The sequence below is a fragment of the Dendropsophus ebraccatus genome, unplaced genomic scaffold (assembly GCF_027789765.1).
Source record: "Dendropsophus ebraccatus isolate aDenEbr1 unplaced genomic scaffold, aDenEbr1.pat pat_scaffold_458_ctg1, whole genome shotgun sequence".
Lineage (NCBI taxonomy): Eukaryota > Metazoa > Chordata > Amphibia > Anura > Hylidae > Dendropsophus > Dendropsophus ebraccatus.
Window position 1 is genome coordinate 68,594 of NW_027210064.1, and position 19,952 is coordinate 88,545.

Below are 19,952 nucleotides of genomic sequence, written 5' to 3' on the forward strand. Positions count from 1 at the left end.
TGTCAAAGTTGACAGCTGCATCTGAAAACTGACTGCAGCCGATTCCCTGGTGTCTAGTAGGGTGGTTCGCCCCCTCCCGTGACATAGTTACGGAGGGGTGATCATTGCTTCCCTACCCGGCCGGGGTCTGCGCCGTAATGGTGCTGATCCTGGCTCGGCACTCGATATATTATTATTATTTTATTTTTCTTTTTATTTCACCACACATTGAATTTTTTCCTGGTTATGCAGTGTACTTTATGAAAAAATTCAACCTGTCATTGCAAAGTACAATTAGTGGTGCAAAAAATAAGGGCTCATGTGGGTCTCTAGGTGAAAAAATGCAAGTGCTATGGCCTTTTAAGCACAAGGAGGAACAAACAGAAGTGCAAAAATGCAAATTGGCCCGGTCCTCTAAGGGTTAAATAGGCAGTGGCCATAATAGTACAGTGTCACAGCTGATTTTGCTGTGAAAAGTACGTGTGAATCTACCCTAAGGCAATGTTTATAATGGATTGCATGCTTGGGGGTACTCGGTTGGAGCATCTCGTAGCATGGGGGTACATGGCTTGAAAAGGTTGAGAACTGGTTTAAAGGCCCACAGTTGATCAGTTTAAGAGGATGTGAAAATCCGCAGCGAAAATGCAGAGCCATAGGGCATAACTCAACCGCATATCGCCTTTGCTGCGGGACTTGAAATCCGCTGCGAATTCGGTATGTGTGAACACAGCCTAAGGATCTACAATATGGCACTAATGAACATGGATTGCCTTTATATTCTAGGATGAACACAGTTCTGACCAAGTCTGCACCATCTCGATGGAATGTGAAGAAGACAATGCTTATTGTGATGGTAACATTTGTTTATTGAATTTTCTTGTGTATGTAAAAATGTACCTACGTGTATGTCTGTCACCTGCTGTGCTGCACTTCCCTGTGTCTGTCCCCTGCTGTGCTGCACTTCCTTGTGTCTGTCCCCTGCTGTGCTGCACTTCCTTGTGTCTGTCCCCTGCTGTGCTGCAATTCCTTGTGTATGTCCCCTGCTGTGCTGCATTTCCTTCTGTCTGTGTTGCACAAGACGAACCTTCCCACTCTACTGTAGTGGTGTGCCACCTCAGCCACAGCACTCTTAGACACTAAATAAAAAAAATCCTCAATAACCTTTTAAAGTATCACTGTCATTATAACTTTCTAAATCAACAGACTGAAATAAAGCAAATTTGCAGTTGACAATTCTTTAAAGTTATCATGCTTTAAAGCAAAGTTATACTTGTATCTAGGTCCAGTCTCCTGAAGGTAGCTTTTTAGTCTTGTGTAGGGATGGTCCGAACAGAGTTCGGTTCGGGTTCGTACGAACCCGAACCCTCGGCAATGATTCCCGCTGTCTGCCCGCTCTGTGGAGCCGGCGGATCCAGCGGGAGGACCGCCTGGAAAACTGGGATACAGCCATAGCCATAGGCTGTATCCCAGTTTCCAGGGCGTTACTCCCACTGGATCCGGGAGCGGGAATCTGCTGTCGAGCGTTTGGGTTTATACGAACCCGAGCCTCGGCAGGTTCGGACCATCCCTAGTCTTGTGCTGTTTTAAAGAGAGACTAAACACATAAAGTTACAGCTCAATGTGTCCACCAATCAAATGACTGCCCTCTCTGTAAGCTCTCAGATGACCGGGACTTCCTGCGTTTTGTCTCTTTCTTTTTTCTTCCTCCCAACCAGCACAAGACTAAAAAGCATGATAACTAAAAAAAAAAAAAAGAATGTAAATTGCAAACTTGCTTTATATCACATCTGCTGTTAATTTAGAATTTGAAAGTTATAAGGACCGGACCCGGTACACTTTAAGATGCGGTTTAAAGTGTCAAAATACATGACAAAAATCCGAGGCTACCCAAAGGATCTGCCATGTATTGTGAACATCCACTTTATCTTATGTGCTACAAGACAGTTTGAACGATGGATCTTTCAGATCACTGACTGTTCAATACAAAAAAAAAGTTAGTCAGCACCTCATAAAAAAGTGAAATGTGCAGGTCTGCTATGACTGTGCCGCAGAAGCAAGCAAAAGCTGCCAGACTCCACAAACACTAAGATATATGCAAACATTGGGGGAGATTTATCACATATGGTGTAAAGTGAAACTGGCTTGATTGCTAGGGGCAACTGAGCAAGTTTTACTTTACACCATGTTTGATAAATCTCCTCCATTGGGTATATGAATTATATTGAATTGCATTATTGCTTTATTTTCTATACTTGTAAATGTGGGGTTCTTAGCACATGTTTTGATCAGAATGAGTCTATCCACCATGACAAGGTGACTTCATACATTACAAACATACCATATTCTTGCATCAAGGCCTGCATACACGAAGAATCTCAACATTATTATTATAGAATATATAAAAAGTCCACATAATATGTTCAGTGTTCGCATGTCTGTTAGCGCTTGCAGAGTGATTTTGTGTTCGATTGATTTTTTGTTTATTTGACTTCTCGAAGAAGTCCATCCAATATTCATTCTCCCGTTTTTTGTCATGTATGGTTATAATGTAATACTTTTACCATGAAATGCCAATGTCAGATTAGATTAATGGGATTTATTGCATTGATATGTTAAAATTTTTCTTTTCCAGACCGTGAAAAACCCGTTTCAACACAAAATAGCGGCTCAAGTGTTCGTAGCATGATCACTAGTGTCGGGCTTCCTCTCAAAGCCCAAGGTTACAGACTTATGAAAAGCAAAGAAAATGATGTAAAATCTCCTGGAAGGTATAATGCAGCGATCTGTGCAGCAGATGATAGCGGATCTTCAGAGAATGCTGGAAAAAGTTACTGTGGTATAACTCTTGAAAACATGTACCCACAAATTATCCAGACCTTCAGCAATCTATGGAATTCTTATATAAAAAACCAGGCAGCTGATAACATTGTTCGATTCCACAAAAAAAAAAGTTTTGTGTAAAAATAAGAAGGTATTGGGTAATTGGGCCACATGCATAGACAGTACCCTAAGCAGGAAGAATTCTGAGTTTACTATGTCACAGAGTCCTAAAACAGCGCTTGCCAAACTTAACTACAATAAAGGTGAAAGAACATTGATTCCAAGAAAGGACATGACTACTCGAAGCTGGATTGACACTGATGGGACAATCTATAAAAAATTCAGAGAAAATACTAAGGATCTGCAGAATAGAACATGCGCTGTGGTCAATAGAAATTCCTTTTCTGCACATTTTTCTGAACATCACAGAGAACATGCCGATTTTGAAAGTCTGTATAGAGATCTAACTCAGGGTAGACCCCAGCCAGTCCTTCCACAGGGTAAAGCCCCAGTCCAGCTATCACAAACTTATTTTCCATCGGTTAACTCGCCAGGATCTCAAAGAGCTAAAAGACCGCTCGGTGATGATTATTCATCTTCACTGTCAAAGATACCCAGGAGCCTAACTGAAGCTATTAACCAGAGATCATACTTTATGGATGGTAGTGATATGTTATGGTCAGGATCCTGCTCGTCTCCTCTCCAGCAACATTCAGTAAGTTCGCTTTTATAGTTGTCGTTTTAAAGTATTAGGGTATGTTTACACTGAGTAAAACAGGCAGAATTCCACCTGTCTCAGTGTGCCATAGCCCGTCTATGGGAGAGCATGCTCCTCCGCAGCCGCCGCTCTCCGCTCAAAGAAGTGACATGTCACTTCTTTGAGCGGAGAGCAGAGGAGGAGCGCTCACCCTCTCATTCACTCACATTGGGACACTGAGCACGCCGTATTTGCTCAGTGTGAACGTACCCTTAGACTTGCTGAGAAATTGAGAACAAAAGTATGTCAATGAATCTGTTACCTAAAATGTGATAGGAGAAGCGTACCTTATATGTAGTATGAGGTTAGGTTCACACACAGTAAAGTTAAAACTAAATACGTAATTTTGAGAATGAAATGAAATGGTGTAGTAACAGATGAAAAAAAGCAGGTCATATACAATTTGGATAATTGTAATTAGAGTTCAGAGAAGTTACAGTAATAACAAAGTACTGTGTTATCTCTGCAATCCTGCTGCCTTCTAATTCACTGCCGCTCCGTGCCACTCCTTCCCGGGTGTCGGGAAAAGCTGGATCCAGTCCTGAGGAACTGGGAGAAGTTTCCTAGGACTGGATCCAGCTTTTCCCTGCACCTGGAGAGGAGCGGCAGTGAGCTAAAAGATAGCCAGCCAGCTGATGAGCGGATTGAAGAGCTAACGAAGCGCTTCACTCATCTCCAGTTGTAATTAATTACACCTGTTATTCTATACTGTGTGTGAACTGCCGGACAATTTCCTATTGACTTCAATAGAGCACTTTATTATATTGATAAATATAGCCGCATTTTACCTTTATTTTACAGTGTATGATCATGATTGTGAAAAAAAAAAAAAACACTTGCCGATTGGTTGTATACAAAGGGCACAGCACTAAGGCTGGGCAATAAATCATTTATACGGCTGCGATCGACCGACCTGAACTTCCGCATGATGATGATTTTTATTTGCTCATTCCCCATTTTTTTATAAACTTGTTATAATGCTTTCCCAATTGTCACATGACGTTTCTTTTTTACAGTCTATGTATAAAAAGTAGCAGTGACCCCACATTCCTTGTCTATATATACTGTATAGCAGTGTCCCCCAACCTGTGGTTTTTCAGCAGCTGTGAAGCTACAACTCCCAGCTTGCTTTGCAGGCATGGTGGAGTTGTAGTTGCACAACTGCTGGAAAATGTTCTATAGTATGTAAACACTGGATATAGCTTCCGCTTCCCCTATGTATACAGCACCCTGGCTGGGCTACATATATACTGCCCCCCCCCCTCTCCTCTGTTTTCTGCAGTTTTACACGCCCGAATGCGCATGGCTTGCAAGAGAAATGGCATAATAATCGTTCAATAATCATTGAGGTTACATGTTCAGTTAATCGTGATGATGCTTCAGGCCATAATCGCCCAGCACCTATTTACGCTTAAAGGGAATTATATAAAAGATTTTTTTTTTCTTTTTACAAATCTGTCTAAAGACCCTATTACACAAAGCGATTATCGGCCGTTATGGACATCAGTCGTCTTAGAAGACATCAGCCGACATGCACAATCTGGGCTGATCGTTGTCTTTCAACATGTTGAAAGCTCACCAGTGAGGATAGCAGCGATATACTGCCATCGCTCTGTGCAATAGGTGCGGCGGCAGTGGACCACCGCCATCTTTTATGGGCTGCCCGGACGATCTAGCGATCACACGGGCAGCACACCGCGGCCACCCCCCTGCTCTTACCCGCTCACTGCCAATATGTGTAATAGTGCTGGCAGCGAGCGGGGAACGGAGAGCAAGCAAGCGCTGGCCTAACATTTTGTCGCTTGTTTGCTCCTTTATAGGGGCTTAAATTTATGATACTAGTTGATTTGAAAACTTATTTTAAAAAGTCTGTCTGACATGAACAAGAGAATAGGATGATTTTATGTTTCAGATGTTTTTCGGTATGGACTACTCTACGAGAAAGTATAGACTGTGCAGGAGGCGCAAACACTTTTGGCTTAAAGGAGAAGTCCCACCAAATTCAAAAAAGTCAGGAAGCCAGAGGGGTGTGGGAAAATAATAAACAAAGTAAACTTACCCAGAATATGGTATTGGTTATTACTGGGTAACAAAACAAAATTATTATTTTTTCCAGGAAGTTGCCGCCTCCCTTCCAGCTCACATGTTGCCTTCCAGTCCGATGTCGCTACGTAAGTAAATTATTTAAGTACTGTAAAGGAAAAATTATCTAAGTTGCAAGATAAAAAGGTTGTTGTCACTGGTAGATCAGTGCAAAAACTGCAGTAGAAGAAGGGAATATTTAGCTACTGCAAGTGTAACTTGTGGCGGCAGTAGAATAGATTCTGGGTCTTGATTCTCCCCATAAAAACCATTTATAAATTAACATTATTTAAGGGGTATTTCGGGGAAAAAAATAGGGAGGGCAGGCGTCCCCGGTCATGCACTGGCTGCCTGTGACACCACTCCCCAACTTAGAAATACCTGCTGAGTATGAGCTGTAAAACCTATACCCCACTTTGTTGACGATGCTTGAGGCATAATGACAGGCCAGTCAGGCAGGAAACAGGAGGTGGGGCTATGAGGCAGACAGGAGGCAAGCCTGGATAAGAAGAGAAGGTGCGTGTCACCGGGGGGGGGGGGGGGGGTTAGGGAGAGATAGCATTGACTTGCCCGCGCACAGCCAGCCTCCAGTGCTCAACTGGACCTCATTAGCATAGCGGATTAGAGCCGAAAACAATGGCAACCACATATCTCCCAAGTGTCCCTCCTACTTTTGACTCGCATTCCTCTTTTTCTCTTTGCCCCTTACATGTCCCTCTTTTTGACCTAGAAATGAGATTGCTATTAATAACCTTTCTATGTTGCTCTAGAAAGTGTCTGGTTTCTTACTGTATAATAGTGTACAACTTTTAGTCACTTTTGTGAAAATTGTCACCCCTACTTTGCCTCACCAGCAACTACTTTACAGGACCCCCACACCAGTGTCCAGTTTTTACCTTTAGAATACCACAGGAGATTGACACTTGCCATGTGTACTACTTTTTTTACACCAAGCAAGAATTATGGCATCTTTTTGTTGGTAAACTTATTATTATTATTAATATTATTATTTATAGAGTTGAGTGAACTTGCCGTTAGTGTTGGGTCTATGTGAATCGATTGCTTGGCATTTGAATCCCGCAGACTGGAGAAGATGGATGCAGCTCTAGGACTGCCTGGAAGCACAGAGTTGTTAGCACCGTGTCATAGATTTTGGAGTCGGGAAGGAATTTTCTCCCTGTGATGGGACAATTGGCATCGGCCTCATAGGGGTTTTTTCCTTTCTCTGGATCGACTTAGTAGATCTCTCTAGGTTGAACTTGATGGACTCTTGTCTACTTTCAATATTATTAACTATGTTAGTATGATTAGGATTAAGTGTAGTGCTGTTTAGATTTTGAAGAGTTTGACGATTCTCTGCATTGTCTGACAGGCAATAAGAATGCTGCAATTATAATACTGTGTGTGCAGAGGGGGCTGAGGGGCGTTATTTTTCATAGAGGGGGCATGCAGTTACAGTGTGGGCGTGTATGAGGCTTAGGGCAGCAGGATCTCAAAAAGCACAGTATGATACACGGCAATACAGTATAATATGCAGCAAAGCACAGTATGATATACAGCGAAGCACAGTATGATATACAGCAATACAGTATAATATGCAGCAAAGCACAGTATGATATGCAGCAAAGCACAGTATGATACACAGCAATACAGTATAATATGCAGCAAAGCACAGTATGATACGCAGCAAAGCACAGTATGATATGCAGCAAAGCACAGTATGATACTCAGCAATACAGTATAATATGCAGCAAAGCACAGTATGATACGCAGCAACGCCAGCTGCACGGTGAACAGGCGACCCCCCCACCCCCATAGATCAGCTCCTGCTGACAGCTCATGCAGATATGCCGCTGTAGAAGCATCTGGCTTCTTCCACCTGTGCAGCGTGTCTACTGAAGGTCACTTGCTGGATCTCAGAGATCCTGCTGCCCTAAATGCCCTATTCCACGGGCCGACCGAGCTGTCAGTGCACGTTTGCTCCTCGTTCCCCGCTTGCTCCCACAGTTTTTCCACGTGGTGACAGTGGGTGAGTGCGGGACGGGCTGGGGGGGGGGGGGGGGGGGGCGCTGCCCGGGTGATCGCTAGATCATCCGGGCAGCCCATAGAGGATAGTGGTGGTCTGCTGCCACCGCTTATATTCCACGGAGCAACGGCAGCAGATCGCTGCTATCAGAGTCGTTTGTTTTTCAACCTGTTTGAAGAACAAACGACTGTAACGATCACCCAACATGAACGATGTCTGCTGATTGTTGCCTTTTACTCCACGGGATGATTATCGGTCGTGGCGGCCGAATACGGGCGATAATTGTTCCGTGGAATAGGGCCTTTAGCCTCATACACACCTGCACACTGTAACAACATGCCCCTCGATGTAAATCACTCCCCTCAGCCTCCTCTGCACACTGTGTAAGTATCCACCCCTCTATTGTTTCCCTGAATTGTCAGACAGACAATAAAACCCTAATATTTTGGGGAGGCGTATCTAAACTATAAAAAAACACTGAACTTAAAGCTATCACATGGTGTCAATTATATGGCCTAGACTTATCAATCTGCGTGAAACAAAAACTGGTGTAATTTTCCCATAGCGACCGCAGCTCATCCTTCATTTAATATGAATACAGAGCTGTGATTGGTTGTGATGGACAAATTACAGCAGTTTTTGCTTCTCACGAATTTATAAAACTGGACTTATATGTTTGGGGTGACTACAGGTGGTCTTTGAGTGCACAGTCTGACTTAGTATATGTTGGCACGGCATAAATAAAGGAATTATTAATTCCATTGTGTGGATTTTCTTGTGTTTGCACAGACATTCTAACAATATGATTGTTTTATTTTGTTATAAGGCTCCTCTTCCCCAGGGGTTAATGCCAGAAGTCCTAAAAGAACAAATGCACGGTATAGTAAAGCGTATTGTATGTCTAATTCATCATTTAGGAGTTTTCAGCAAGTAATAGGAGAATATCAGATTGAACATCCCAGGGATGAATAAACTATACTACAATCGATGATTGGCGGAGTTGCTCATAATCAGTAGTGGAAAGCCGTTTAAATGTGTCAGATACATTCACATCTGTGACAACAGTGTTGCACTCGACAACTAGTTAGATGACTTTTCACCAAAGCTGCTCTTCAAAAATAAAAGCCGTAATCTGATTTGCTTGCTTAGAAGAACCCCGCCAGTAGTAGACGACACAAGTTTTCATAGTTGAGGTGCATTGTTCTGTAACTTACACTCTGTAGTGTAATGCTGCGTTTACATGGATCGATAATTCGGCCAATCAAACGATTAACTGTCGAAATAATGTTTTTTTATAACGATCAGCATTTAGACGGAATGCTATATAGTTTGGAAAATTCGTTATTGTGATCATTTTAAGATCGCTAAAGCCCATCTCACACATAGGGTGAATCGGTGAAAGACTGTGTACACAAAGTGATCAGCGCATTTTTAGCGAACGACCAACGACAATTGGAGAACATGTTGAAAGATCAAAATGAACGATCTCTCGCTCGTCGCTTGATTGTTCACTGTGTTTACATGAGCCGATTATCGCTCAAATGCGTTCATTATAGCGAAAATTCGAACAATAATTGTTCCGTGTAAACGCAGCATTATATTGCATAATTAAACCCCACATGGGATTTGATCTCATTATGTGTTACCTGTAAAGCCTTTCCCAAAGCTGGTTTCTAAAATTTTTCCTTATTAGGCTGGGTTCAAAGGAAAACAAACGTGACAAACATGGATGCTTTTGTGTGCCAAACTGCTGAATCTGTTTTCCATTGACATTACATAATAAAAACAGAAGTGGATTCTTCCTCCCCCCCGACGTACACAAAAACATGGTTGACCATGGTTTTCTGTATGGTTTTCCCATAATAAGCATGTACATCCGAAGTATGCTTGCTGCCTGATACAAGCTGTTTTTAGCTGTTTTATATGTTTAAACAGGAGAATTTAGCTTTTCATCTTATTTTAACATTTCAAAATAAGAATATCCGTACCATCTTTGTTTATATTTCATCATCTATTGTGAACCTAATTTTTTTTTTCCTTTATATTTTTATAAATTGTATACAGGAAACTAAGCTTCAAAGGAAAGAATGGCTCCAGTACTGGAAACTGAAAGGAATCTTCTTATAAGCATCTCTTTTACTTACTGGTTTAAAATATTGTTTTTCTAGAGCATCCCTAGCTGTTATGTCATCAGTCAATGTTAAAGGGGTTGGTCACTTTATAGTAAAATAGGTCAGTACAACGTATTAGTGTGCTCAATGTATATACTGACAGCAGCTCCCTGTTTACCTAATAGAGCTTAATCAGACTCCCCTTCACCAGGCTGGGCTGCCCTGCTCTGTTTTTTTCATTCCAAAAAATGGCTGACACGGAGGGGCATGTGACGATGACCTGTCCACTGTGTTCTCCATAGAGATATACAGGCTCAGTGGTGGACACTGGGGGCGGGGCCTGGTCACATGCTCCTCCATGTCAGCCATCTCATGGACCAAAACACCACAGAGCAGGGCTGCACAGCTTGGAGGAGGGGAGTCTGAAATTAGCTGTATGAGGTACACAGGGAGCTGCTGTAAGTAAGAGCAGTGAGTACACTTACTAATACTGTACACTTAGCAATTTTACTATAAAGTGGCCAACCCCAGTTGACAGTTTCCTAGTTTGAAACATTATGCTGTTAGTTCTTTAATATTTGTAAATGTTCATATATTATTATTTAAAAAAAATTCTATACAGAATTAAAAAAATAATAAATAGCCAAATGATAGCTAAACAGAAGTTAGAGTAATTAACATAGTTTGGTAATTGCTTCTTATATTTAGAGGTATGGCCAAATTTCGTGACTACAGGAAGTGCAGCCATATTGATCAGTGGAGGCTAATAGCGGACAAGCTTTAATTCGGTTAAATAACAGTTTTACTACAGATACTGGACAGTTAAGCATATCTATATATTTAAAAACTTTTGACATGTCATTTGAACGTGTTGTTATATCTGTTGTCCAGGATACACAGCTACTCACTTATAAAAACGGTGCTACGCTTGTCATCAGGTTGCGTGTGGAATTACAATTCCGCTCCATTCACTTTCAAGGGTGCCTTCACACATACACACCGGATCCGCAGCAGATCTGCAGGTGCAGATTTGATGCGGTGTTCATTTATTTAGATCAGATCTGCTGCGATACGGTGTGTGTGAAGCTACCCTTAAAGGAGAAGTCTTTTATATGTTATTACTGATGGAAAGTTATACAATTTTTTAATGTACATTAATTATGGGAAATGCTCATATACTGCTATTTCCCTTAATTTAGTGTATCAGGAAGTGTTAGAATTATCTCAGAAGCAGTGACGTCACGACGAATGGTGTAATTCCTATGGAGTGTCCAGCAGGGGGCACACTATATATAGAAGTCAATGAGTACCATTGACTTCTATATATAGTGTGCCCCTGCTGGACACTCCATTGGAATTACAATGGATGTGTATGTAAATGTAATATACAGTGTTTTTGATTGAATACATTTATGAAATACTTTGGGGAGCAAGTCCTTGCTCCCCAAAGTATTCCATAAATGTAAGCAATCAGTACATCACAGTAAGCCCGCCGCTACCGAACGCCCGCCGCTCTGGACTACACTCAACTACTACTCTTCCCACCTGTTCATAGCATGAGCAGGTGATGGGAGAGTAGTAGCTGGGTTATATCTCTGAGATCGCTGATGCCGCGCAGGGGGAGCCGCTCATCACTGCAGCCATCATCCCCCTCCGCTCCCCCCTCCTGCTGCTTCCTTACACTATCTGATGGCTGACTCCCCTGCGCGGCATCAGCGGCGATCTCAGAGATTTAACCCAGCTACTACTCTCCCATCACCTGCTCATGCTATGAGCAGGTGGGGAGAGTAGTAGTTGAGTGTAGTCCAGAGCGGCGGTGGTTCGGCAGGCTTACTGTGATGTACTGATTGCTTACATTTATGGAATACTTTGGGGAGCAAGGACACTTGCTCCCCAAAGTATTTCATAAATGTATTCAATCAAAAACACTATATTAAATTTACATACACATCCATTGACTTCTATATATAGTGCGCCCCCTGCTGGACACTCCATAGGAATTACACCATTTGTCGTGATGTCACTGCTTCTGAGATAATTCTAACACTTCCTGATACACTAAATTAAAGGAAATAGCAGTATATGATCATTTCCCATAAATAATTTCCATCAGTAATAACATTTAAAAAAAATATTTTGGCCAGACTTCTGCTTTAAGCAACTCTGTACCCACAATCTGACCCCCCCCCCCCCCTAAACCACTTGTACCTTCTGATAGCTGCTTTTAATCCAAGATCTGTCCTGGCGTCCGTTCGGCAGGTGATGCAATTATTGTCCCAAAAAAAAACAACTTTTAAACTTGCAGCCCAGGGCTTAGATTGTGTATGCATTAGGCTTGCACCACCCCTCTGTCCCTCCTCCCCACCCTTTTCATCATTAGAAATGCCACTGGAACATTTTCTCCATGCTGAACATTGCACAGGTGCCTTAACGATCCAGCCCATGTGTGGTGCTGACACAAGTGATGAATAGGAGACAATCTGCCTGGAGCATTCCTAATGATGGGGAGGAGGAACAGAGAGGGTGTGCCGGCCTAATGCATACACAATCTAGGCCACAACCGTTAGGCTCGGAGCTGCCAGTTTAAAAGTTGCTTTTTAGGACAATAACTGCATCACCTGCCAAACGGACCGCAAGACAGATCTTGGATTAAAAGCGGCTATCTGAAGGTACAAGCGGTTTGGGGGGGGGGGGACAGGTTGTGGGTACAGAGTCACTTTAATTGACTGAGTTGCAAGCTCACACCCAAACTGAGGACAAGAGTGGTGCTGCTTTTGGAAGGAAGCAACTGTTGATAGCTAAATATTGCCATAAGAAGCGCACAGTTGCGCACTTTGCTCACTGGCAGAGTTGAAAGCAACTTGAGCAAGCTGGGTCCACTCATTCAGCATTTGAATACCAGTGGCTGAAGAAGTTGGATGCAGCCCTATGGAGTCTAGAAAACATACATACAGCCATAGGCTGTATGTTTTCAAGACAGCCTTAGGGCTGCAATCAACTTCTTCAGACACCGGTATTCAAATGTCAAATAATTGGACTTGAGCATGCTCGAGTTGCGCTCATCTGTACTCCCTGGCTGCCTAGGGAAGTCTTTGGAACCTGTCTCCTGCAATGAGTCAGATTGTGCATCAAGCTGGGGTGTGAAGCACAGCGGTGCCCTGCTCCTGGGTGTTTCTGTAGATCAGTAGTGGTTTCAGATGTGACACTCCAACTAATCAAACCTTCTGATATGTCTGTGTGAGTGACAGTAACTTTTTAAAACCTAACTCTACATAAAAACTGGTAATCCATAATAGTGCACATTTGTCAGCTGTTAGAAGTAAACATATAGGGCCTGACATGTGACACAGACAGCTCAGTGCAGGTTTTAAAGCGGCACTATCAGCAGGTTCAGGCCAGTGAACTTGCTGATATGCGTCAGCTGCTATTTACCTTAGGGTAAATGCCGCTGTTTGTACTCATGTGGGGTCCGGTACTGTGCCGATATTAGCTAATTACTGATATGCTAATAGGCGGCTTCCGAGCATTTTGGGGCGTTCCTAGTCAGCCAGAGCACCCGCTCGGCCCGCCTAGCCTGCCCTCCCACTATGCATATTCATATATGCATAGTTAGGCCGCTTGTTACAGGCTGATCCCTGCACATGCACAGTAACAAGCGGCCTAACTATGCATATATGAATTTGCATAGTGGGAGGGCAGGCTAGGCGGGCCGAGTGGGTGCTCCGGACTGACAGGGACACCCCAAATGCTCGGAAGCCGCTTATTAGCATATCAGTAATTAGCTAATATCCGCACAGTACCAGACCCCACATGAGTATAAACAGAGGCACTGCGGTCCTAAGGAAAATATCGGCTGACGCATATCAGCAGGTTCACTGGCCTGAACCTGCTGATAGTGCCTCTTTAAGCATTTTCATGTATAATTGTTCATCATATATTTGGTCATTTTGTCTTTTGTTATTTAAATGTTGAATTTGTGCCATTTATTGAAAACAAATGTTCTGGGTTTTTTTCTTTGTTTGTCACTTTCTAACCATGATGGGTATGGTTTACACACGTTAAATGTTTAAATAAATATTTAGAAAAGTGTGTGTTGTATCTGTTGGCATGCTGCATAAATCCTATCTCTACCTGAAGCAAAAACATTTCATTATGTTGGCCTATTAGTCACTTTCTCCACTCCTGTGCTAATCAGTTTTGAGTTCTCCAATCATGAAGATAAAAACATTGGAAAACACAGCAGACCATCTCTGATCATCCTAGAAGCCTAGAAATGGGCTCGTCCGCCTGTTACGCAGGAGACCGGGACAGAACCCACGCTACCCCTTAGTAAAGCTTATGATGCTTACCCTCTCCTGTTGACGTTCCTGATGCTGTTCGAGTTGCTGAGAAATACCCACCACTCGTCTCCGTTCTCATTATGCCAATGAGCAGAGAGGAGTCAGGCGTCCATAAGAAATTACTGAGTGGTGGACAGAAGGGCACTGGACTCTTTCCAACGCGAACACCATCTGGACCATCACCAGAAGGAAAGGGTAAGTATCAAAGCTTTACACCACAGGCACAAAGAAATAAGCTGCACCACAGGTAATCTAAATGTAGATATAACCACTAGCGGATACCTGCTGGGTCAGCCACATCAGTGGTGCTAACTTACCAGTCAATAGATTTAACAAAGTTGATTCTGAATCTGCAATTCCTATCTTTTTTACATACTTCCTTTGCTATTAGCCCACAAACAAATGAGTCTAAATAGTCCTCTCCATAATATTCTTGAGCTAAGGAGTCCTCTCTATGCATCAACATGCCAAGTTTGCAGCCCTACAGCTTGGAAATGCAAAAGAGTAGAAAGATCAAAATTACAGATTTGGAATCCGCATTGTCTATCCGACTTGCATTTAGTTTAGGAGTTGAGGGAGGTGGGTGGACAGTGACAAAGTCCCTTTACGCCTGTCAAAACCAACAGAGAGAGTTGTGATTCGGCATTACTGGTCAGTCCAACACATATAAGGGGGCACTCAAGCCACAAATGACGAGGATAAATCAATAGCGACAACGATGGTGCTCAGCTGAAGGAATAGCAGTCCAACCAAAGTATCCAACCATAGTAAACAGAATCGGCACTCACAAGTAACTGTCATCTTCTTACTTTATTGTAGAAAGCACAATAAATTCCTAACTGAAACAAATGAAGGTGAGGGAGGACAAACAAACACATACCAGCGATGGCCATTTTGCGTTAGTTTAGGTGTTGAGGGAGATGGGTTGAAGATGACAAAGTCCCTTTAAGCCTGCATCCAGCAAACATCTGCAAAAAAAAGGAAAAAATACCTGCCTGACCGGTGGGAAGTGGGGCGCAGAAGAAGGAACACACTGTGCCCTCTCAATGTAATAGTGTCACACTGTGCCCTCCCAATGTGATCGTGCCACACACTGCCCTCCCAATGTAATAGTGCCACACACTGCCGTCTCAATGTAATAGTGCCACACACTCTGCCCTCTCAATATAATAACACCACACACTGTGCCCTCCAATGTAATAGTGCCACATAGTGTGCCCTCCCAGTGTAATAGTGCCACGCACTGTGCTCTCCCCATGTTATAGTACCACACACTGTGCTCTCCCCATGTTATAGTACCACACACTGTGCCCTGATGCTGTACTGTGCACACAGGATGGCTCCCTGCCCTTCTAGGCTCAGCTGTCCGCCAGTATTCTCAGGTATCCTCTGGGTCCTGGTGTCCTTCTCCTTGCTGTAAGAGGATATGTGAGTTGTGTAATAGAGAGGGAGGGGAAGCCCAGTAGAGAGGAGAAGGGGCCATTCATGCTTTTGCCCCAACCCCAGCCAGCGAGGTGCAGTGAATAAATTATGTAAATTAGCAGGGGGGGGGGGGGAGATTATCAGGTGGTGTGGCTGCTCCCTGCAGTGTACTGGATGTGTAACATCCTTTTACAGCCAGTAGAGGAAGCCTGCTGTGCAAAGGAAGACCTGGTGGGCAGAGGACAGCTGCCATAGTGGGGAACACCCCATCTGGTATGGGCAGTCCAGCCCTGGTGTGTGGCTGCTGAGGATATGTTGTGCCGATGTGACCAATTACTTGCTAGGTGGTGATGTGTGACGCCACGTTTATGGTGGTTGGTCGGTGGAGTATAGCTCAGCCGCTTAGGATGTTGTAACGCCAGTGCTAACTCAGCACACAGATATGTTATGTTATGGTATGCTTGTTTTAGTGTTTGGCTGGCTATATTGTTCCCCAGTGGTCGGTGACCTGCCGGGCTGTGATGGGTCTCCTGGGCTCTTATGGTGGTCCGGAGTGGAGATGTGTCCCACCCGGACTGTCGGTACCTCCACCTACAGAAAGGGGAGATGACCCAAGGATGTTGTAGCCTGTGTGTTGGTGCTGGTGCAATGATCCCAGTAGAATAAAGCTTTTCTTTACTGGCAAGTCTCTCATAATACAGATGGATAAAACGTGACTGATACAGACTTGCTTTCACTGGATCTGTACCAAGAGTTGCTGAGGTAGAGAGTAGAATAATAGTTACATAGTTAATATGGTTGAAAAAAGACACATGTCCATCAAGTTCAACCAAGGAGGGAATGGATACAGGGAAGGGGGAGGGGTGATAGGTTCTATACATATGCATTTATATTATTTTGCTCTAAGAACATATGCATTTATATTATTTTGCTCTAAGAACTTGTCTAGGCTGGTTTTGAAGCCCTCTACTGTTTTTGCTGTGACCAGATCCTGTGGTAGACTGTTCCACAGATTCACAGTTCTCATGGTAAAGAAGGCTTGTCGCCTCCGGAGATTAAACCTTTTTTTCTCCAGGCGGAGGCAGTGCCCCCTTGTCCTTTGAGGGGGTTTTACCTGGAACATCTTTTCCCCATATTTCTTGTAGGGGCCATTTATATATTTAAATAAGTTAATCATATCTCCCCTTAAACGTCTGTTCTCCAGACTAAACAAATGTAATTCTTTTAATCTCTTCTCATAACTAAGATGCTCCATTCCCCTTATTAGTTTAGTTGCCCGTCTTTGTACCCTCTCCAGCTCTAGGACGTCCTTTTTATGAATCGGGTTCCAAAACTGGACAGCATACTCCAGATGAGGCCGCACCAAAGCTTTATAAAGCGGTAATATTATATCCCTGTCCCGAGAGTCCATGCCTGTTTTAATGCATGACAATATCCTACTGGCCTTAGAAGCAGCTGACTGACATTGTGTGCTGTTCTGTAGTTTATTATCTACAAGTACACCCAGATCCTTCTCCATCAGCGACTCTCCCAGAGTAACTCCCCCCAGGACATATGATGCATGCGGGTTATTAGTACCCAGGTGCATAACTTCACATTTATCCACATTGAACCTCATTTGCCAAGTGGATGCCCAAACACTCAGTGTGTCTAAGTCATCCTGTAACATCTGCACATCTTCCATAGACTGTACTGTACTACAAAGCTTGGTATCATCTGCAAAGATAGAAACATTGCTGTTAATTCCATTCTCAATATCATTAATAAACAAGTTAAACAGAAGGGGGCCCAGTACTGACCCTTGGGGTACACCACTTATTACCGGGGACCATTCTGAGTAGGAATCATTGACCACCACTCTCTAGGGTACGATTTTTAAGCCAGTTTTCAATCCAGTTACACATTAAATTTTCCAAACCGATAGACTTTAACTTACCCATCAGACGCCCATGAGGAACTGTGTAAAACGCTTTTGCAAAATCCAGGTACACGATATCCACAGCCGCGCCACCATCCAGGCTTCTACTTACCTTTTCATAGAAACATATCAGGTTGGTTTGACAGCTTCTGTCCTCAGTAAAACCATGCTGGTTATCACTTATAATACTATTAGCCACTACATATTCCTGGATGTAGTCCCTTATAAGCCCCTCAAATAGTTTCCCCACAATGGACGTTAAGCTTACAGGTCTATAGTTACCTGGGGAAGTTCGAGAGCCCTTTTTGAAGATCGGCACTACATTTGCCTTACGCCAGTCCCTCGGCACAATACCAGTAAGCAAAGAATCACTGAATATTTCATACAAGGGTAGAGAAATTACAGAATTGAGTTCCCTAAGAACTCTGGGGTGTAATCCATCAGGCCCTGGAGCTTTGGTTACATTGAGTTTATTTAATTTATCTTGGACCATATCTATAGTAAACTAGTTCAATACATTACATGTGTTCGCAGCACTGGCCCCACCCAGCTCAGTACTGGCCCCACCCACAACAGCTCCATCCTCTTCTTTTGTATATACAGAACTGAAGAAGCTATTAAGTAACTCAGCTTTCTCCTGATCCCCAGTTATTAACTCCCCGTCACCATTATTTAGGGGTCCTACATGCTCTGACCTTGGTTTTTTTGCATTAATATATTTGAAGAATTTTGGGGGGTTTCTTTTGCTATCTATGGCTACCTGCCTTTCATTGTGAATTTTTGCTGCTTTTATTACATTTTTACAGGTTTTGTTGACTTCTTTGTAATGTTTAAATGCTACAGCTGACCCCTCTGATTTATATTTTTTGAATGCCCCTTTTTTCTCATTTATAGCCCTTTTAACCTTGGTTGTAAGCCATGTGGGATTTGATTTTAACCGTTTATATTTGTTACCCATAGGAATATATTTGGCAGTACAGTTATTTAATGTGGATTTGAAGATTTCCCATTTATTAGCTGCATCAGTATGTGATAGCAGCCGCTCCCAGTCTATGCCCTGAAGTTCAGCCCTGAATAGCATTGGGTCGGCTATGGGGGCGGGGCTTACCGGCTTAAGCCCAATACAGTCGGCAACATGCATCGCAGTGCATTGCATAGCATTGGGTCAGCGCTGGGGGCGGGGCTTACCGGCTTAAGCCCGGTACAGTTGGTCACATGCATCGCAGTTCATTGCATAGGATTGGGTCGGCGCCGGGGGGGCGGGGCTTACCGGCTTAAGCCCGATACAGTCGGCAACATGCATCGCAGGTCATTGCATAGGATAGGGTCGGCATCGGGGGCTTACCGGCTTAAGCTCGGTACAGTCGGCAACATGCATCGAAGTGCATTGCATAGCATTGGGTCAGCGCTTGGGGGCTGGGCTTACCGGCTTAAGCCCGTTACTGTTGTTGCTTACTGCCACCTCTTCAGAAGACGCAACACTTTTTTTCTTTTGGCGCTGGGGCCGCTGTTACTTCTCATAGCAAGCCCCCGCGATGGGGGCGGGGCATAAGGCGGTACAGTTGGCAACATGCAGTGCATGGCATAGCGTCGGAGCCAGGGCTTACCGCGATGGGGGCGGGGGTTACCGGCTTAAGCCCGGAACAGTTGGCAACATGCACTGCATGGCATAGCGTCGGAGCCGGGGGCTAGGCTTACCGCGATGGGGGCAGGGCTTACTGGGTTATGCCCGGAACAGTTGGCAACATGCCATGCACCCTGCTGTGGGGTGGTAGTGTATTTGTAGGTAACACATTGAGGAGTGCAGCCATGCATTCTGCTGGGGGATGTATTTTTTTGGGTAACACATAGGGGAGTGCAGCCATGTACCCTACTGGGGAGTGGTGTATTTTTGAGTAACAGATTGGGAAAAGCAGGCATGCACTCTCCAGCGGGGTCTATTTTTTGGTAACCCATTGGAGAGTGCAAGCATGCACACTCCTGGAGGTAACACATTGTGGAGTGCAGCCTTGCCCCCTGCTGGGGGTGCTGTATTTTTGGGTAGCTCATTAGGGAGTGCAGGCATTACAGCACACCGACAGGGGCCATGCTTTGTATTGGCTTACTGTCTTAAAAGCTCTTTCCCATACTGCTATTGCTGCTGGTTGTATGTAGAGATGCCCCATTCACACAGGTGGTGGTCATTTCTTGAATCTGCCTTCTCACACTAGTGGACGAACATGAACAGCTCCTTCCTGACGCACACCATGTATCAGTACAGGATCGCTCCCTCCTGGTGCACACACCCCCCCCTGCTGTATGCTGTCCCCCCCAGTAATAATGCCCCCTCCTGTGTACATTCCCCCTCCCTCCCACAGTAATAATGCCCTTTCCCTCTGTACAGCCCCCTCCCATAATTATAATGCCCCATGCTGTGTACAACCCCCATCCATAGAGATAACGCCCCTGCTATGTTCTACCCACCACTCAGAGTAATAAGGCCCCCTGTTGTCTACAG

At 43.9% G+C, this 19,952-nt stretch overlaps 1 protein-coding gene across 4 annotated transcripts in view; it reads left to right on the forward strand.

Annotated features, from left to right (window-relative positions):
- LOC138776594 (uncharacterized) overlaps positions 1-10,668 on the forward strand; it is a 55,315-nt gene extending 44,647 nt beyond the window's left edge. For 2 of the 4 annotated variants that reach the window (XM_069956157.1, XM_069956160.1), the window contains 5 exons: positions 763-832; positions 2,612-3,514; positions 5,673-5,727; positions 8,491-8,542; positions 9,729-10,668. In XM_069956157.1, coding sequence (XP_069812258.1) covers positions 763-832; positions 2,612-2,940 — 399 coding nt within the window. In that variant the 3' untranslated portion in view covers positions 2,941-3,514; positions 5,673-5,727; positions 8,491-8,542; positions 9,729-10,668. Of the gene's footprint in view, positions 1-762; positions 833-2,611; positions 3,515-5,672; positions 5,728-6,492; positions 6,618-6,654; positions 7,126-8,490; positions 8,543-9,728 lie in introns of those variants that run through there. The other 2 variants (XM_069956158.1, XM_069956159.1) reach the window with 2 other exon arrangements.
- The last annotated feature ends 9,284 nt before the right edge of the window (positions 10,669-19,952 follow it).